This window comes from Octodon degus, unplaced genomic scaffold, assembly GCF_000260255.1.
Source record: "Octodon degus isolate 3935 unplaced genomic scaffold, OctDeg1.0 scaffold00048, whole genome shotgun sequence".
Classification (NCBI taxonomy): domain Eukaryota; kingdom Metazoa; phylum Chordata; class Mammalia; order Rodentia; family Octodontidae; genus Octodon; species Octodon degus.
This window is the reverse complement of record NW_004524624.1, coordinates 12369351-12390953: the sequence shown is the minus strand read 5'-3', so window position 1 is coordinate 12390953 and position 21603 is coordinate 12369351. Positions and strand designations below refer to the sequence as shown.

The window sequence follows — 21603 nt, the reverse complement described above, 5'->3', positions numbered from 1 at the left end:
TGTGCTTGCTTACCAAGAGCAAAGTCAAAGCCTAGAAGAGTGTATTTCAAAAGAGTTAAATACTAAATCCTTAGAAAATGCCCAAGAAGTTGTCACTATTTTTTTTATTGTCACTATTTTTACAGAATTTATAAACCAGATAATTTAATCCTCTCATATTATTATTAGTATTAGGAAATTTTAAACACATGCACACACACCATTCTTTTGAAATAAACAGCAAAGAAAAGCAGCTACTTCTTCCCCCAGAGGTAGATGAGGTGAGGGCCTGTGCACAGGTGTTTTAGTATTAGGCGATTTATTTCTAAAAAGAGACAGTATTTTAGCAGGTAGCTAATAAACATTTATAGCATGTATTTCAGATTATAACTAAAGCATTCTGAAAACTAGACTCCATGATTAAGCAACAAAAACAAAAGTATACATGCATACAGTTGTCCATGTCCTAGTCTCCAGAAAGCAGTTTAATCCCGTATTGCCACAGGAGTATTGTTATCCTGGGTCTTAGGTCATTTACTCCCATTTACCCAATTAGCAGTTATTGTTTTGTAGAGATTATCTCAAATTTTTCTTTTTAAAAGTGGCAAATAGATCTTCTTATAAAATACCTGACATAAAGAAATTGTTTTTAAGTAAAAGAAGATATTTCACATCCAGCATGAGAACATATACAAGAAAGGTAAAACAGTCTTTTCCAAGGTCATCTTGTCTGTTTGAAATATAAACCTGTCATTCATTCATACTCTGCAATATTCAGAGTAAAAATCAAGAAAAAACACTCCTCTTTCCTACAGTTGTTCAATTGTAGAATTCTTACACACAGAACTTAGCAATACTTGTGTTCCCTTAATTTAAGTATGCTTTGGGAAAAGAACAGTATATGTCTCCAAGATAATTGCCATAAAAAGAATCACATTCTATCCCTGGCACATTTAAAGTTCTTTTTATCCCGTTTGAAAGAGTGTCTGTCTGTCAGTAAAGCAGTCTTTTGAAAATAGAAAAAGGGGGGGAAAAAATCTAAACATGACAACATGTGCATGCTGCAACCACTCAGCTTTGTTTGAGCTAAGTATCCATTTTTGCTTTGGTTTCAGTTCACTTTTTTTTTAATCATTGAAAACAGCTGTGGTTACCAAGTTTGACAAGAAATAGGTCAAAATTTCCCTTACAGCATCAAACAAGTTAAAAGCTGTGTTCATTGAACTTGTTTTAATGAATGATACTTATCAGTGTATCAAGAGTTTCAGTTATTTACAAGATGATGACAAGCCCCACAAACAAAATAACTGTTTGGGCTGTGTATAATATGTTAATTAAGTCTTTATGCAGGTTGTTTTCCTAACTCCTAAGATGCTTTTCCAAACAGGAATAATAATTTTTATATTTAAATATTACTAAAAATGTAGCTAAACAAGTATGTGATCTAGTGAATTTTTTGTTCTAATAACTAAAAATTTTTGAGTAATAATCCTTTAATTGACATAACTCTTTTGTACAGTGCTTTCCTTGATTTTTAATTTCATGCATGGCATCCTTCAAAATGCTTTTTAAATGCTGTATATATTTTTGTCTGCTTTGGGATGCCTTAGTTTCCAGGGCTTAATGCTAACTTGTATTACTATCAAAATATTCTTTCTCTCCCTTCTTCCCAGTCAAAATTTTGTAAAAAGAACCCAAAATAATTGCTTATTTTTTAGGGAGACTTTGGTTGAAAGAATATGTATTTCCACATTGCTGTTAAGTAATGCATTAGAATACAGTTTAAACCAATTATCTTCTTTCATAAAGTTGAGGAGAGTAATGAAAATTTTCGAGGCAAAGTTTTGGAGTTTCTGTAGATTGTTTGAAACATCTGGACACTCTGATTTTTTGTATTACTAAAATAACTCATAGAATATACATTTTTCCTAATTTTTTTTTCTAAAATACAGCTTAAAAAGATTGATAATAGAAGCTTGAAAGCCTTGTACATTTTCATTGTGTACATTATGAACTACCAGTAGCCTAGTTCTAAAAGTTTACCTTTAACTAGGGAAACTTAACTAGGGAAATACAATCTAAGCTTTCAAAATATGTTCTTGGGGCCAGGGAGATGATGGCTCAGTGGAATAAGTGCTTCCCTGGCAAGCGCAAGGGCCTGAGTTCAATCCCCAGTTCCATAAAAAAAGAAAAATCAAAATATGTTCCTCATCATTGTCTTCAGTGCTTTCCCAAGTATTTTAAAGTATCAAAGTACATATTTCATATTTCATTATCACTCAGCAGCATGAGAATAATAGCTTTAATATAGCATACATAGCTGAAACTCAACATTCATTTCTGTCCTTAATTTCAACATTTAACTCCCATCTGTTCTTCTTCCTTTTTTTCTTTCATTTCCCTGTTTCTGTTTTTCCTCATGCTCTGACATTAAAGTGGTTGCACTGAAAAGACTGCCCTTTTTGAGGAACAGACCGAAGGATAAAGACAAAATGAAGGCCTGCTACCGTCGTTCTATGTGTAAGACTTTATGACAGTTCAGCTTCTTTCAAATGACTACACTGACTTCCATTACTAATTTTTCCCCTAACCTTTCTCTGGACTGTACCAATTTCTTATTTTGCAAAGTGCAGTCTTCCTTTAATTCAAGGAGCTGGAAGAATATTTTCAAAGCTAGCACTGAATTTGCATTATATGTACGTCTGTACTAATACATATACATGCATTTGTTTAGTAGTAAATGCAATATATTTGTAAATCTCCAGTACTTTCTGAAAGTTGATAGATAAAATCCTTAATTTTGTATGCCATAGAGATTTTTTTCCCAAAGAAATTTACTTAAGGAAAAATACAACAAATCCTTTAGCATTAGATAATTATTTCTTTAATAAACTAAATTAAATAAAAAATAAAATGGCCTATAACCCCTGAAAATGTTTGTCATTATTTATACAGTAATATTCTGGGTTTTCTTTTAAATGATTGAGTAGTTACATAATCATATTAAATGTCAATTTGGATATCATCTCTTTCAGGTTTTAATTCAATGGTGTACTTGTTTGATTTAAAAATGAATTATTTCTTCAGTAACCTGCTTTGACCAAGGACTCTTTTTCATTTTCAATAATGATGCTATATAAGAATTGCTCTCCATGTTAATTCATTCCATTTTTGTCCCCAAACACCACATTATGAAGGCTTCTAATTAAATTGCATATCATTGCACAAAGGCATGGCACTTATACCTAGAAAAATAAATTACTATATTTTAAAGGGGTGAAGGTGGGATAAAAGTATTGAAATTTATCAGCCTTTGGCTTCATTTCATTCAGCTGAATGCATGTCATAACGCGAATGACCTTGTAGTTATAGTTTTTTAAATGTCCATTTGCATAGTCATAAACAAAAGCAAAATCATTTATAATACAACACAGAAATAAGAGCAAATACATTAACCATGCTGATTCATTTGCTTTCATTTGCATCCCAGCCATGAATGACCTGGTGCAGTCCATGGTCCTAGCAGGACAGTGGACAGGTAGTACTGAGAATTTGGAGGTTCCTGATGATATTTCAACGGGTAAAAGGAGAAAAGAATTGGGAGCTATGGCCTTCTCTACTACAGCCATCAACTTTTCAACTGTCAACTCTTCTGCAGGCTTCAGATCCAAGCAGTTGGTTAATAATAAAGGTATAGGCCGTCTGCTATTTGCACTGTGGTGTAACTGTTGACAGCAGTAATTTTAATTTGGCTTTCTCCTGTGTTCTTTGAAAAATCAATCTGATGATCCCGGGGCCTGCCATGCTGGCCCTGCTCCCAGGGTTCGCTGAGACGGCAATTGAGACTGGGTATGGTGGCCCACGCCTGTAATCCCAGCTCTTGGGAGGCTGTAAACAGGTGAATAACTATGAGTCCGATCTAGTAGTGAGGCCCTGAACACCCTGTAGACCCTTCCCTAAAAATACAAAATAAATAAAATAAATCTGAAAAATTAGTAAAACAATCTGAATTTGGTTTTGGGAAACTTCCAAACACTTAAAAAATTACATAGATATATAAAATCTTTTTAGGCCTCCCTTTTTAACAGCAAATGAACTAACAAGAAGATAAACAAGGTAAAGTGTGAAAACAGGGGGAAATAGCATTTTGGGAGGGTTTCCAAAAAAAAAAAACTGAAACACTACAGCTTCAACCAAAGAACCACACAGAACAATCTAGATTCTTGCTTTATGTTACAGAATCACAGGGGAGATTTTTGCATTGCTTCTGGCATTGTCCCTAAGTAAATCAGTTGGGTTTTTTTACTCCTAGTTATAGTTTCTGGCAGATTCTATAAAACATGTTAAGCCAAGATGTTTTATATGTGATAAAGAATTTCTGTATTCTGCATAAATTTTGTAATGAAACTTTTTTTTTACAAAAATACGTTTATATCCACTTTGTTTATATAGATACTACATCCTTTGAAGACATAAGTCCACAAGGTATTAGTGATGATTCTAGTACGGGATCAAGAGTTCATGGTAAGAAATCCTTTATTTAGAACACATGCTAAATTCTTAATGGAAGTGCTGAGATTTTTGTATTTAAGTAGGTGTATGTGGCATCTCCAGCAAGCATGTTTTCTTGTCCTGCATCTCAGAGTTACTTCTACCATTCCTTCAAACTTAATACTTTCCTTTGTCCTGTAGTGATTATTTCTTCATCTGAATGTTCCCCTTTTTAATCAAGGTCACTTAGAAAGTATGTGTGCACAATCCTCAAAGATAATTTTGTTGCCATTTTATATAAGGTTGGTTATAAAAATTGTTTTACCACTAGTTTAAAAATATTTTAGTAAAGAACGAACTTTTAAAAAACCATTTTCTGCACTGTTCAGAAATTTAAGTTTTTAAATTTCCATCTTAAAATCATTAAACTAAATTATTGTTATTAACAAATGGATAACATGTTCTTGGTTTGGTTTTTTTGTTTTGTTTTGTTTTTTTGTTTTTTGGCGGAACCGGGGATTGAACTCAGGCCCTTGCCAGGGAAGCGCTTATTCTACTGAGCCATCTCCCCGGCCATGGATAACATGTTAAAGGAATTTCAGGTGTATGCAGGATTTTAAGAAGTACTGTAGGGCAAGATTAATTGTAAAACCGCTTGCCTTGCATAGATAGAAATACATGACATTAACTGTGTAAATGTTCATATTCATCCTCTTCATGGTTTCCCTGCATTGTGCAGTTTCTTGTCTCATCTGTCTTAAGTGGCTTGATCCCTAGCAGTTTGATATGACTGAGGGAACATGTCATTCTTCATCCAGAGTAGATGTAGTATCCATCTAGAAATCATATTCAGATATAAATATGCACATGTTCTCTTCTTTGAATGTCAACGTTTTGGTAAGTATCCCATTTGGCACTGTCATTGTAAACTATCTAGAAATGTGTTTACTTTCTAATCTGTACAATTCACCTCTCTGTGGACTTGTTCGGCCTGTGACAGTATGCATGATTACTTCTGCAAAACATTCTGTGATCAGAATGTAAATTCACTGTTACCAGCTGTAAGTTTTATCACACTGTCTCCTGATTTTTTCATTTAGCCTCAAGACCAGCGAGCCTTGATAGTGGCAGAACATCCACTAGCAATAGTAATAATAATGCTTCACTCCATGAAGTTAAAGGTATGCTGTAGGTAAATTTATTAATGTTCTCCATCCATTTCCAATAATATTTAAAAATGGGATAAGGGCTTAGGGCTAGCTCAGTGGTAGGGAACACACCTAATATGTACAATCCCAAGTTAGATTTCCAAGTACCAGAGAGTGAGAAAAAGATGTTGGAGGTGGAAAGAGTTTCTGAGGTAAAGTGTGAAGTCCACGTCATTTATGTTTTGAATATAGCTGTTTGGAACATTTATATATTTTGCATTGTAATACAGATGTATTTCAATGTATACAAATGTAAAAACAGGAGCAGTTCTTTGGTTTCATTTTTTCATCTTCACTGATAAAATAGTCTTATTGTAGTCTTTATCCTGCAAAATTGTATGGAGGTCCTTACTTTACTTACATTTTGTCTCTCATATTTAAAATGACTGTCCTTAATTTTCTCATTATGCATGTACATTAAATTTACATTACTCATACTTCACAAGTATTCTAGATTAGTGTAGGTAAAAGAAAAGGGAAGTTTTTTGCTTTTCCTTTTGAAAAGCAGTTCTCCCCAGGGGGTATGCGGAAGGTATATGGATACATTATGACATCTATAAAGAATTATTTGAAGTTTTTTTCAATCATTTTGTTTCTTTTTTGTTTTGTTTTGTTTTTGAGACATAGTCTTGCCCTTCAGGATAGCCTTGAACTCAGTTTGTTGCTGCCCACGCTGGCCTTGAATTCACCAACTCCTCTCTCAGCCTCCTAATTGCTGGATTGCAGACTGCAGTAGTGGGATAGGCTGTGTAGTGGGATTGTACCACTATGCCTGACTTCCTTAATTTTTTAATATTCATTCCAAGTTGAAGTTTTCATATCAATGTCTGAAAGTTTTGTGACTAATATGTTTTACCTTGAAGATATGCTGCCTTTTCAATTCTCCAATTGTTTAACCAGTGTATTATAGTTATTTCCTATAGTCCACAATTATTAAAATTATAAAGAGTACATTAAGGTGTACTAACAGTGTTTGGACAGAATATCCTGTCTGCTGCTTGTACTATGGATCCACTAAGAAGATAACAATGTATTGATTATCAAAACTGGCCTATTAATCAGCTGTGAAACTGTCTCATTCATATTTATTTCTCAATATAAAAAATAAAAAAAGAGTACATTAATCCCTTACAAGGTTATAAAGTTATTTAGTATTAATATTTACCATGTTATGATTTCATTTCAATAATCTGAACTACATGCTTTTAAGAGGAAATTAATTTTTTCATTTTACAGTTGTGTTACATCCGGTAGAAAAATATGCTCTGAAAATATATATAAAGACTTTCTTATCATTTAGAAATTTCAGGGCCAGGGAGATAGCTCATCAGCATACATGCCTGTCTGGCAAGCGTAAGATCCTGAGTTCAATCTCTGGTACCAAAAATTAAAATAAATATTTTTTTAAAATTCAGAAAAATCTTATTTCTGTGTGTTACATAACTTGAGACAGTTTTTTTTTTTTTATGACTGTATGATTAAAAAACCATGGAAAATTGTACCATCAATACAGAAAATGCAACCTTCCCACTTACCAAAATAACTTTTGCTATTGGTCAAAACAGATCAGTTCTTTTAAGGACAGTATCATTTGTAGGGAGATTTATTCCAGAACTAGCTAATTTTCATTCAGTGTTATCACCTGAACTGAATCTTTTAAGGCTAAATAGACCCCAAACCAACAGTAAGCCAAAACCGTCACATGATTCAAATCTTTAGAATAGGGGCCGATGCTATAACTCAGCAGCATAAGCGCCTGCCTGGCAAGCACAAGATCCTGAGTTTGATCCCTGGTACTACCAAGAAAAAGAAAGAAAAAAAGAAAAGAAAATACTATGTATTTGATTTCATATTTGTACTAGAATTTTCTAATTACATTATTTCTCCATTTAATTTCCTTTGTATATATGCTAATTCTGTTCAAAAAGTGTTGGGCTAGCCGAATAGCTCAGCGGATTAAAGCACCTGGAAGCAGGCACAGGGCCCGGGTCCCTGAGCCTGCGGTGCCAGCTCCGCCCCCCGGGGCATGCTGAGACTGCAATTGAGACTGGGCATGGTGGCGCGTGCCTTTAATCCCAGCTCTTGGGAGGCTCTAGTAGTGAGACCCTGAACACCCTGTAAACCCCTCCCTAAAATAAATTTTTAAAAAATTAAAAATAGAAAAAAGACAAAAAGTGTTAAGATTATTCAATAAACAGAAAACCTTTCAAATAAATAATGAGGACTTCATAAAAAGGCAAAGAGAATAGAATTTTTAGTTTTGCATTTAAAACAGCTTTGGATTTTAACATTCTGAAATAACTTAATGTAATCATGTTCTTGTTCTAAATTGCATAGTATTTTGCAGTCATTCAACTCTGAATTTTAGTCCTCAGTATATTAGGTGCCTTCTTTACATGAGGCTTCCTTTAGGCTCCAAGTATAGTGGTAAAAGCACATTTTAGCCTTTGTGGAACTTAGAATATTGGTCACATTGCCAAAATAAAGCAGCAAGCTGTCTGATGAAAGTTTAACATGATTTACTAAGCATTTCTATATAAAACTTGAAAGTAAGTTTGGCTGTTCATAGAATGAGAGCCCTAGAAACAAATTCAGTAAGTTTTATGACATGCAATAATCTCGTTTCTATTATTAAAGTCTCAATACAATATTTACTCCTAAAGCAGGTGCGGTTAATAACCAAAGCAGGCCACAAAGCCACAGTAGTGGAGAATTCAGCCTGCTTCATGATTATGAGGCATGGTCCAGCAGTGGAAGTAGTCCAATCCAGTACTTGAAAAGACAGGCCAGATCAAGTCCAGTGCTTCAGCACAAAATTCCAGAATCATTAGAAACTCGAACACACCACAAGATAAAAACTGGTTCACCTGGAAGTGAAGTCGTTACTCTGCAACAATTTTTAGAAGAAAGTAACAAGCTTACCTCAATACAGGTTAGTTTTGTGTATGATGACCTTATTTAGATAAATATAAGTTAAATGTCTATAATATTGAACTTGATAGAGTTTTTTTAAATTATAAAGTGTTAAGTGATAACTTTATATTGTATAGTTCAATATATAAGGGAGCTCAAAATAATTTTATTTACCTGCTTTGATTTTTCTAAACAGTTAAAATCTTCAAGTCAAGAGAATCTTTTAGATGAAGTAATGAAAAGTTTGTCTGTCTCTTCTGACTTTTTGGGAAAAGACAAGCCAGTTAGCTGTGGTCTGGCCAGGTCAGTAAGTGGAAAAACTCCAGGGGACTTCTGTGATAGACGGACAACAAAGCCTGAGTTTGTGAGAGCTGGTTCTCGAAAGACTGAAGATGCCTACGTCATTAGTTCTGCAGGAAAGCCTACACCAGGAACTCAAGGAAAGATAAAATTTGTAAAAGAAACCTCTGTATCTCGACAATCAAAAGATAGCAACCCTTATGCCACTTTACCTCGTGCAAGCAGTGTAATCTCAACAGCTGAAGGGACTACACGAAGGACAAGCATCCATGACTTTTTGACCAAGGACAGTAGACTACCGGTGTCCATTGACTCTTCACAGCCTGCTGCTGATAACAGCATCACTGCAGCATCTAGTGAGTACCCTTTACACCAGTCACCCTCTCACAAGCTTAGTGGTCTAAGCCAGAGTGTAGGTTCTTATGTCCAAAATGACTTAGCTGCAGATTTGCCGGAATCTCTATATTCCCAAACTAAAAACTCAAGAACAAAAAGGTCATATTTTCTCAACCAAACGTTTTCAACTACTAACATGCCTTATGACATATTTGGAATATCATGTAAAGATAGCATAGAATCATTTGCTGTGGTTCACTCATCTCAGCCATTCTTATCCCTCAACACAGAATTAGTTAGTAACATAAGTGGGTTACCTCTCAGGCTAACCCCTAGAGAAACAAACCAGGCTTCTGCCTCTGTGGAAGAAGCTGTACACCAAGGTAATGGACAGTTCTCTGAGGCTCAGAACCCAAGTGACAATAACACCCAGTCCTGTGTAGATAGCAGTAATCGTATCCCTCCTGCATGCCTCTATCCTGATGACACAGAAGCTGCATTGTTGGTTTCTGAAGATAATCAAACTATTTGGTATGAATATGGTTGTGTATGATTAAAACTGCATAATATATTGATGTTATATGATATGCATTACACTTCTCTAATCTCATTTGAAGAGCTACTGTTGTAAAGTACCATTTCGCTAGGATTATAATTTTAAGATTGTTGCATAGTCTTCAGTTGTACATGATGGCATGTATATAAACATGAATGTGTGCCCACACCAAAACCTGCATGATATGTCAAATATATTGTACATCTTTTGCATGCCTTTAAAAACGTCAACCATACGTTCTCTTCCTTCATATTTTGTCACTTGATATAAGGTTATTACTTTGATATCCAGAGGCATGTTAAAAGTTTGCATGTTTCATTATCAAAGAGGCATTTCCAAGTCGTATTTGCTTTGTTGCTTCTAAAAAGAATGTTCATTTCCTCCCAACTTTCTGCCCCTCCTTTTCCCTCTTGCTGTTCCTCTGCTATTATCCAAGAATGTGCATTTCATACTGCACATGTACAGTAGCAATAAGGAAAATATGTAAAAAGGTGTCATTTCCTTTTGTCATTTAATTATGCCATTTGTCCTTCTTCTATTTTCAGAGAGCAAATAATTCAGTATAACACTACAAATAGTAAATTTTAACTAATGCCCATAATAATAAAACATTATCCAGATCTAAAACATTGTTAATATTTGTAAATGCAGTGTTATTCCTTAAAAAAAAACTCCATCAAATTTAAGTGTGATTAACACAGTGACTAGGAGCATTTATATTATCTTTCAAGATGACTTACTTGCTTGGAATCAGTTAACACAATAGTTCTTCCAGTTTTTTTTTTAATACAGAGTTAAAAATAAAGCATATACAGCATATTGAAAATTTGTATTTTTGCTTCTCTTCCAAAAAGGTAGTTAAGTTTATAAAATGGTATAAATTACTTGTATAATTATTAAAATATATATTATAGTCTTAAAATAATTTCAAAAATAAATACATCATGCTAACATATAAAATATAACCAATAAAAAGGTATGGTTTTAGAATAAATTTCAGAACTAAGGATAATTATAGACTCTAGTTAAAAAGAGACAGTGTTTACAAACTGACTACACTTTCATAAACAAGTTATCTTAGTTTATCATAAACAAATTATATCACTTTCAGAACTCAGCTAGACTTGAATTTCTAAGTCCTAGAATATTAAATATCCTGTAATTTTGATTTACCTCTGGAGGAAGAGGAATATATCGTAGCTTTGTCTCTGGGATGTTTTTGCTATTTTAATATAGCCTCAATATTATGCCACCTGGAATGCCTTTAAAATGTGACTTTTTTGTTTGTTCTGTTCTGGGTTTTTGTTTTTTGTTTTGTTTGGTTTTGGTTTTGGGGTTTTTTTTGGTCATGATACTGAAGATTGAACCCAGGAGACTTTGTACTGAGCCACATTCCCATTCTTAGTCCTTTTTATTTTGAGACAGGGTGTTGCTAAGACACTGAGTTGCACAGGCCACACTTGTACGTGCAGTCCTCACATTTCATCGGTGTTGGATTATGGGCATGTGTCACCACACCTGGCTGAATGTCACTAAGTGAGGAAGAATTATTACTTATATTTTTATTACTTCATTGTTTGACAAAAAAAAATTGCAGAGAATCTTTATTTAAAGAAATTTGTATCATTTGTGAAATAAGCTATCCTCTTGTACCTTACACAGGATTGTTTCAGAAGCTAGGGCCCTTTTATATTATTGAATATGGTTTTTATTTTTAATAGCTAGTACTAAAAATTGGTAATCAAGTTAGCACAGTCAGAAAATTTGCAAAATTTCAGTGCAAATTTTTAGTATACTTTCAGCATAAATACATCATTCTATTTTATGTCAGTTTTTTGTTTGTCAATCCTAAAACTTCTATATTTCTGACGCTAATATTCTTTTTTATTTATAACCTAGTAGTTCATAGTAGGTATGGCTGAGATTAGATGGAGGCCACATATGAACCAAATATAAAAGTTAATGTTAATTTCTTTTCCAAATTGAATCAAGCATCTTTTTTCACAAATAATTCAAATGCCATACATCTGACCATAGCACTTTAAATTTAAAATGTTAACTTTATTCAAAATACATGAAGATCATGTGCTATTATATTTTAAAATATTTAACAAACTCAATCTTACAGGAAGGAACTATTCGCTACTAAAATATATATATATATTTTTTTAATTATATATTATTTTATTATATATTTTTCCCAAAAAACACCAGATACATACCGTGTCCATGTGTTTTAGGGACTGACAATGCACACTTCCTTTAGAAACCATCACTTGCCATGGGTGATAAAATTCCCTAAATCAAACACTAGTATTGTCTTACTTGTGTTTCTTTGTACCACTTGGAATCAACTTTTTTGGGGAGGTGGGGTGCTGACAAGAATTAAACTCAGGACCTCACACCTGCCAGGCAGGCACTACACCATGCAGCTATACTCCTGGATCCTAGGAATCAAAATTTTAGTGGCAAAAAAAAAAAAAAAAAATTGTAAATTATATGAAAGCAGTGTCTCCTAGATTTTTCTTTTGATCAGCATAGTAGTTGCTGTAAATGAAAATATACATGATCAACACTTTTGAAAGATAAAAGTGAATCAAGTCTGACTCAGTTAAGCATCTGCACTTATTTTCTCTGACACACTTCCATGAATATCTAATTTCACAAAAGATTATTCAAGAATTATTTAAGGTTAAGTACTACAATTTTATAAACAATAGGACTGAATTGCTTTTATATTCCAGTGTTAAGATTTCTAGAGATTATAGCTATATGATTTATGTGTTACTGTAAACATAGTATCAGTTTAAGCCAACTTTGAACAGAGCAATTTTAGGTATAATCAGTGTAATCAGGTATATCACTTGCCTGTAAAACATGCCTTAGCCCCACTTTTCTTAGATGGTTGGATGCTCCTGCTGTTGTGTACAAGATTTTTTTACTTTAAAACTGTATTGTTGGCTAGGTATGCTGGTGCATTCCTGTAATCTAAGCACTCAGGAGGCTGAGGCAGGAGGATCACTGTGAGTTCGAGGCTAGCTTGGGCTACAAAGTGAGTTCAAGCCATCCTGAACTGTGTAGCGAGACCCTGCCTCAAAAAGACAAAAAAGGTGGGGGATATATAGCTCAGTGGCACTGTGCCTGCCTGGCAAGCGCAAGGTTCTGAGTTCAATCTCCAGTACCAAAGGAAAAAAAAAAGCTAAATAAATATAGTAAGTATGTAAGTCTATCTGACCTCATAGAAAAAACTGTAGATGTTATAGTTTGTTCTCAAAAATGGTTTTCATGTTAGTTACAGTTCTAAAATACAAAAAAAAAAAAAAATCAGCCTCAAGCAGTGAGAAGTGTATAAGATTAATAAATTTCAATAGATTCCTTCTTCCCCTACTGAATGATAGCTCTTTAGTTTCTTATCTTTTTTGAATTGTTTGTGTAACCTTTGACTAAATAACATGAAATGCTTTTCTCCTGCAGATGTGGACAAAATACAAGAAAGCAGAAATTCAAAAAGCAGGTCTAGGGAGCAACAAAGCTCCTAATTCTATTACCCACTACATGACATGTGGGCCAAGTGGTGAGTTTACTGCTTAAAATGTAAATGAGATTAGTCTCATTTATATAAACTAACTGACTTCAGTGAGAGCAAGTGCACATTGCATTAACGGATGTAAATATTGCTTGCTTAATTAATTGGCTTTCTGACCTATGCACTAGTAAAGCAAAATTAGTCGTTGCCATGGGTTTTTGCCTCAGTGTAGGAAACGAGGTTTAAATCAGTTTAAAATTAATTTAACTAGTGAATAATGGGAAATCTTTTTATGATAGAATAACTTTTTATGGAGAATAATTTCTCCACAATTTTCTTGATAACTGATTAGAGTAAACTAGATGTTTATTCTCTGAAGAACCAAAGAAAAGTTGTCTCTGATTTTCTGTCACACTCTCATTTCCTAGAAATACCTGGTGCATGCTCATGTTCTTATAGTGGCTGCTTTGTAGTATATATCCCTCTTATCTTTAAGCTTTTCTTATATTTTCTTTCTTCTTTCTACCTTCCAATGAAATACAGAGAGAAAAATGTCCTTCAGTTTCTCAGTATGAAGCCTTTATTTGTGAAGTAACAAGACACCTAGCAACTATAGAACCATTTTTTTTTTAACCTTTTAAGACTTTAAACAATCCTTCGTGAATAGAGCAGGCAAGAAATACAAACCTTCATTCCTTCCTTGAATCAAGGAGCACTACTGGATTCAACTGCCAAAAGTCTTAGAAAGTTTTAGGACTTCATTAGACATTGTATTGTTAAGCTCTGCTGAATAAAGGACATTCTCTCACTAAAGATCACAAATGTTTTGAGGCCAAGTGTTACAAGAAGTACTCCAAATACAATCTACTTTCTTCATCATTTGTTTATGAATTTATCTATGTTTGCTTAATGCTCCTGCTAAGTATTAGTCAAAAGTTATCCATTTATATTTAGTTGTATAAATCTAAATTAAACCTGTAGTATTTTGTGGAATGTATTATACATCAAGGTACAGAGAAGTCGTTTTAGCATGTCAGAGCCTTCTTGGTTAGCAGACTGCATGTGTTGGTACTTTTTTTAAAGCAATTATTTCGATGCACTTCAAAAGAAATTCAGTTATACGATAAATCTGAAAACTCCATAATGAGATGTAGGCACTAAAAAGTGAGTTCTACGAACCTGTGCATATTCCTCACTAAGCTGCACTAAGCATTCATACATGGATCCAAGATAACAGTGTTTTTCTGAAACTTTTTTTAGTAAAATGGTTTTCCAGCAACTGGCATCCCCAAGATAAAACTGTTGTGCTTTAACTCATTTCACTTCTTTGCTATTTTGTTATGTATGTGTGTGTTTTTTTTAACTTAAGAGCTGACTATTGCTTAAGAAGTTTTCATACGGAAAAAAAAATAATAATGTAAATAATGTACTATGATCTGCATTTTGCCACGAAGTCATTTATTATCATTTATTAATAAGAATTATTGGGTTTTTGTCCTTTATAATATTACATTAAAGTTGGTAACTATTATTGGTACTTTTGAAATATTTGTATGCATTTGTTACCTTAAACATTTCGAAGAAGCACAAAAAAGTAGATTTAGTTAACCCAGAGAAACATCAATTTTTTAGTAATTCCAATTTTATAGCACAGTTTTATTTTCTTATAAAGTCCAAAAAATGCATTGATACTTCTTAGTGCAAATTCATTATTTAACTTAAATATCAAAATAATCTTCTGAAATGAGATGTTATTATTTTTATTCTAACAATATACTTCTTAGGCTCTTACTACCAGCTCTAAAGAACTTTCGGGAATTATTCCATATTCCATAATGTATGATTTATAAACTTTGTGTATCACTAACCCAGTAGCCATGAAACACACCCCACTTACCCCTTACCCCCATCTCTGTTTGGTAGCAATGTTGTGTGTATATTTATCTTTGGAAAGATGATCAGTAAAAAAGAGAAGCATGTTTAGTAGACCAGGAATTGAAATTGAAGTTAGAGAACTTGGTTTTATTAACTCAATACTACCATTAATACAGGTTTTACCACCAAGTAATATTATGATTTTGAAATTTTTGGATGAAAGGTGCTATGTAAATGTAAATACAAAGGAATCTTACTGAAATACAAATAATGCACAACAAAAATATTAATAGTATATTCTCTAGACTTTTATCTATCATGACTCCGTGGACTCAGTATCAAAAATTAGTAAATGGGTATCATGGAAAGCTAGAGATACTTGATGTAAAAAATGTAAATTTATTTTTGGTTGAGTAAGTTGAAAATAAATGTAGAAATTGTTTTAGCTAAATACACTAAGTGGGTAAGTTAGATTTATATTAACTAGCATCTAATTTGCACAACTAGGACACATCTGAGGAGAATTACTGAAAGCTGAAACCTAGTAAGTGCGAGGTGGCCCAAATCAGAGTGTGTAATATGTTTGACGTCTACAAAATACTAAAATCCTAATAGAGAATCTGTTGAGTTAACCAGAACGTTACTGCTTCAACAGGAAGTGCCGAATGACAACCTGTGAAGTACTAAATATGAGTAGACTGGTCCTGAGAAAGGACAACTAAAGAAACAACCAAGGGAATACACTGGGACAGTAAAAATTCAAACATTCTCAATTATATTAATCACATTTTTCATGCCATTTCAAGAAAAGACTAGATAATAACCACATGAGTATTTTACTTTCTCCAAAAGTAACCCTCAGAAGCAGACTTCATAGGAAGCCTTTCTTTTCCCTTACATAAACTTCTGCCAAACAAAATAGTACAGCCAGCTGGAACTAACCAGGACCATTTTCCTCAGTAGGACCTGGATGGTTTTATGTATCTGTCTGTAATTTAAAGTAACATCTAAAACCCTCAGGAAACTGAAAAATTCAATATACTGGGTAATAGCTTTGGCCCAGAACTCTAATAATGTGCTTCAGATCTAGCCATGTGGAAATGTTGTGGTCCAAGTTTTTGAATTGATGATAACCAAAGAGTTCATAAGAAAAGTTCATATATAGCACCTTTCATGCAAGGCACGGTAAAAGCCTAATTTAAAAAAAATCACTGTGCACATTACAGAATTGCAGTCACTTCACAGATGAAGCACTGCAGCCTGTACTGTCTTACCCATCTTTATCAGGAAGTGAGAATGGTACTGTACCAGATCTGGAATTACAATGGGGAATACTACGAATGCTAAATTGCTTTTGTGTTTTAAATTACTTTTTATGAGAAAAGTAGTGAATGTGTTTTTCTTTTCAGCTATTCTTAGTCCTGAGATTTTTTTTTAAACTTTGAGTAATACAAAAGGAACCCATTTTATAATATAAACTTTGATGCACATGTTTAGATAGCTGGACAATGAAAATGCCTTAAAAAAGAATGCTTAATAATGTTGCACTTACAGCACCGTTTAACAGAGCTTAATTTTAAATTGTCTTTTCTTTTCTACTGAGGGTTCTCTGTTCAGTGTCTGTCATTGTACTTACAACTGTTATTAAATACCAAATAATATAAAAGCTGTAACATTTCCTTTAAAATTAAATGCTAATGAGGGATTTGGAGTTGGATGGCAAATGTTTACTACTTGACAGTAACTATTACCAGCCACAAGAATCCAACTGAGGAAACATCGTTGTTTGTCTTTTTAAAACATTTTCATTTTAAAGTGTCTCTCAAACATTTACGTTGGATTAATATTCATTTTTCAAACTGATATAAAAATAAAACAGAGGTGATTTTTTTTTTTTGTAACAAGTGGTTAGTAATCATTTTAAAAGTGTATGATTTTAGCCAACTGTTACTCTTTGCCCTGGAGAATTATTTTCAGACACAACCCATAACTTGGTTTACATTATTTTGTCCAAATCATTTGGGTGTTAGATTTGGGGAGAAAAAGAATACAGTCAGTCTTGGGCTGGAGAGATAGCTCAGTGGTCTAAGTGCCTGCCTGCCAAGCACAAGGACCCGGGTTCGATCCCTGGTTCCGCATACCATGCTGGGCACAATGCTGTGCAAGCCACCAAAACTGGATGTGGTGGCACAAGCCTGTAATCCCAGCACTGGGGAGGCTGAGACAGGAGGTTCACTATGAGTCTAAGCTGTGTAATGAGACCCTGTACCAAATAAATAAAAGATTTTTTAAAAAAGAAAAGAAAAGACAATCTGTCAATTCTCTTCCCCAGCAGTTTTAAATACAGCCTAGGGCCTGGCATGGTAGCACACCTCTGTAATCCCAGCTCTCAGGAGTCTAAGGCAAGAGGATTTTTCATGTTCCAGATCAGCCTGGGGGCTACAAAAGTGAGCACAAAACCAGTGTGAACAGCATAGCAAGACCCTGTCTCAAAAATAAATAAAAAATACGATCTATAGTTGTCCTCTATCAGAGAGGATATGTTCCAGGACATTTATGGATGCTAAAACCACTAGTAGTATCAAACCTTACATATACTTTTTTCCTGTATATACTTATGGTAAAGTTTAGTTTGTAAGTTAGGCATACTTCAAATGGTAATGATAGAATGATTATGGTATATTGTAATAAAATTATGATATGGCCTTTCTCCAGATCTTACTGTATTATACTCCTCTTATGATATTGTGAGATGATAAAATGCCTGAGTAATAAGATGAAGTGAGGTGGGTATAATGACCTAGGGAGAACTGTGACATAACATTAGACTACTAAATACTTGGACCACCAGCTGGAACACCACCTAGTTAAGCCACAGTTCATCTGGCAACAAAACTGTGTAACTAATGGTCAGGTAGTACAGATAGCACAGATATGCTAGACAAAGGAATGACTTCATATTCTTGACAGGATGGTATGGGATGGCAAGAAATTTAATTTAGCTACTTAGAACACCATAAGAACTGTTTCTGGAACATTCCACTTAATATTCTTGGGCTACAGTTGACTACAGGTAACTAAAAACTTGGTAAGCAAAATGGCAGAGAAGGGAGAACTAGTCTAATAGGCTGTACAAATTAATCTTTCATTTTCCCCCCTACTTGGCAAGTGACTGGCTTTGTGTCCTTAAAAGCAGTCTCTCTGGGCCTGTATTCACCATTAGACAAGATAGTCAGGGTCCTCAAATTGTATGACTCTATTCCTTTATGTGCAAAAGAACCTGAAATAGCCTTTTGTAGGTAAAAACGTGGAATCTTAAAATAAGGCTATCACTTTTATTTTGCCTTCCAGTAATAAAAAGTAGCAAAAGGTAAGTATAATACTTACTATATAGAAATTATTTTTTGAAGAATCAAACAGGAAAGTGGGGTTAAGAATACACCATTCGGGCTGGCCAAATAGCTCAGCAGATTTAAACACCTGCAAGCAGGCGCAGGCACTGAGGGTTCAATTCCCAGGCCTCACTGTCTGAGGGCTCGATTCCCAGGCTGGCCCTGCCCCCCTGGGTGCACTGAGACTGGGCATGGTGGCGTGTACACCTGTAACCTCAGCTCTTGGGAGGCTGTAAACAGGTGGATCACTACAAGTCCAATCTAGTAGTGAGACCCTGAACACCCTGTAGACCCTTCCCTAAAATACAAAACAAAAAACAACAAAAAGGAATATACCATTCAGTAGCTAGGCATGATGGTGCATATGTGTAATCCCAAAACTCTGTACAGAAGGATCACAAGTTCAAGCTTTACCTTGGCTACTTAACTGATTCAGCTAATAAACTTTCCAAAATAAAAAAAATGTTAGAAGGCTGGGAATGTAGCTTAGTACAAAGGCCCAAGGTTTAATCTCTAGTACTCCTAAACAAAAAATTTATTGTACTAGAGGAAAATATGAAAATTTTGATGAGAAAGTTTTAGTCTGTATCAGCTCACCTAAAGAAAAGCTTTTGAGTATTAAGAGAAAACTCAAATTTTCTGATTTTTGCATATTGTTTAGCTTCTAGAACAAGACTATTTTCCTAGCTCAGATATCACATTTAAAGGGGTAAATAAAAATACTGAAATAGGACAAGAAAATAGGTTATAGGACAGAAGAAATTTGTACAGTATGTTCACATTTCTAACCTCTGAACAAAGACTGAATATAAACAAATACATTTTAATGGCATAATGTGTATTATGCTTGAGTATTAAAATGTGATTTTAATAGTATTACAATTTTCCATCCCTAGTTTGTTTCTAGATTGAAAGTACAAGACTTAAGAAATCAACCAATAACAAACATTGGAGGGGCTATGGGGAAAAAGTAACCACTTCTGATACAAGTGTACACTGATAGCAACCACTGTGGAAATCAGACTGGAGTTGCCTCAAAAATCTGGGATTGAAAGTCCCATTTGACCCAGCTTTCCCCTTCTGGGAATTTTTCCAAAAGAACTAAAAACATACCACAGTCATATATGAGCACTCATGTTTATAGCAGAATAGTTTGTCATAGCTTAAATCTTGGAAAACAACCCAAATATCCATCAACTAAGGAATGGATAAGAAAGATGTGTATTTTTATATAATGGAGTATTACTCAGCTATAATGAAGGATAAACTCAAGGCTTTTATAGATAAATGGATGCAGCTGGAGGCTATACTCATAAGTGAAATAAATCAGACCCCACATGTGTAAACATCGTGTTGTCTCCTTTTATTTACCTGAGTGAATCTGAAAGGTACAGTAGCTATAGTAAAAGGCAAAGAAGCTGCTCAAAAGGAATAAACAATGTAGCACCAGTCCCGCCTCCAGGGCAGGCTCAGCCTTCCAATGCCCAGCGCTGTGGTGGCACACACTTGTAATCCCAGCGCTGGGGTGGCTGAAAACAGGAGGATCACCACAAGTCCAAGCTGCTTAGTGAAGCCCTGCAACAATGAAATACATTCTAAAAAAAGAAATTCACTCTTAAAAAAAAAATTGAAACATTACCCAAGTTAGAGGGTTTTTTTTCCCATTTCATTGTGATGCTGGGGATCAAACCTAAAGTCTACTAGGTTGTCCTTGGCAAACAGACACCAGCCCAATTAATTTTTATCAAAATTTACTATGATAGGATCATGTCCTGTTGTCTTCACAAATTTGAGAAAATCTTCAGGGCTCAATCCCATGGTGGCAGCATTGGTCATTGGATGAAAATAAACCTTCTCATGTCCACCTTCTAGAAAAGCAGAATCCAGAACAAATTTCACATCTCCATCATCGCAGAAGAGCGCCAGGGGTGTAGCACAACCTTGGCCAACTTTTAGTTTTTCCAGCATGGCTGTTTCATCAGCAAACCGCAGATTTCCACTCCCAACACCTAAGTGCTTGGCAAGATCATTTAAATTAATTTGTCTATCATGAAGAACTGTCACCAACCAATAACTTCTTTTCTTTTTGTCTTTAAGAAAAAGATTCTTACTATGTGCTCCTTTAAGATGCTGAATATGAGGCATCATTTCTTCAACTGTAAACACCTATAAAATACCACATGAGAAGTTGAGAAGTAAAATAATATGCACACACATCCCTATGCATTCTGTGTATGGAGTAAAAACTACAATGTTAGGGAGTAACTGGTACAGACTATTTAGCTTATTGTCGAATAACTATGACTCAGGACCTCAGGCAATTTCTATTCCATTGTGCTGAATATGAGTAGCCAAGCCTTTGCATTCCAAAAATTTTTATACTTTTGGTCATGAAAAGTGCACAGCGTGGTGGTGCTGTTTAGGAGGCTATGGCAGAAGGCGGATGAAAAATTCAAGGAAAGAGAAGGGGATATAACTGGTAGAGTGCCCCTGGCCTTGATCCATAAAAGCATAAACTCATACACTGATAAAACAGACCCTTAACCTCAATATATGGCAATATACTGAGTGACACTTGGCCTCTGAGTGAGCAGTTCAATCCTAGTAACTTATCTACACATAAAGTGGACAAAAGGCACACGATTTCCATGTGACAGCTGTTTCACCGATTCTCAATGTTACGTAAATCAATTATTCAAAGTGGAAAAGGCTAAGTTTCCTCGCGATAACTTCACGGTCCCAACTCCAGAAGCCTGTGCTGGGCCTGCTGGGTCCCCTTTCACACTCCGGGGTTTCTGACCTTAGCGACCACGCCGAACAGTGACACCGTGGGCACCCCCTTCGGCCCGGCTGTGCCAGCAGCACCCCTAAGACGGGAGCCTCACCTCGGGGTGTTCCACAACCTCCGTGCGGATGGCCAGGGCGCCGAGGCGCTGCTCTAAGTCTGCCCGCAGATCCGTCCCCGCCATCTCGCAGCCACGTAGTTGACGCCAGGTCGGAAACGCCGAGAGCTGCCCCTTCCGGAGG

General features: G+C 34.9%; 2 protein-coding genes across 10 annotated transcripts in view; one reads left to right on the top strand and one right to left on the bottom strand.

Moving 5' to 3' along the window:
- The window catches only part of Ccdc88a (coiled-coil domain containing 88A), a 161713-nt gene extending 144328 nt beyond the window's left edge, over positions 1-17385 (top strand). For 3 of the 9 annotated variants that reach the window (XM_023716399.1, XM_023716396.1, XM_023716395.1), the window contains 6 exons: positions 2416-2499; positions 3470-3670; positions 4432-4503; positions 5571-5651; positions 8342-8610; positions 8788-10559. In XM_023716399.1, coding sequence (XP_023572167.1) covers positions 2416-2499; positions 3470-3670; positions 4432-4503; positions 5571-5651; positions 8342-8610; positions 8788-9780 — 1700 coding nt within the window. In that variant the 3' untranslated portion in view covers positions 9781-10559. Of the gene's footprint in view, positions 1-2415; positions 2500-3469; positions 3671-4431; positions 4504-5570; positions 5652-8341; positions 8611-8787; positions 10560-13257; positions 13358-13852 lie in introns of those variants that run through there. The other 6 variants (XM_004632433.3, XM_023716401.1, XM_004632434.3 and 3 more) reach the window with 6 other exon arrangements.
- Positions 17386-20196: 2811 nt separating this feature from the next.
- On the bottom strand, positions 20197-21579 carry LOC101572252 (prolyl-tRNA synthetase associated domain-containing protein 1). Its single transcript, XM_004632432.2, has 2 exons — positions 21462-21579; positions 20197-20742 (listed from the first exon to the last, which is right to left on the bottom strand). Exons 1-2 carry the CDS (start codon positions 21543-21545, stop codon positions 20311-20313), a joined length of 516 nt encoding a protein of 171 aa, XP_004632489.1. The 5' UTR covers positions 21546-21579; the 3' UTR covers positions 20197-20310.
- Positions 21580-21603: the final 24 nt, after the last annotated feature.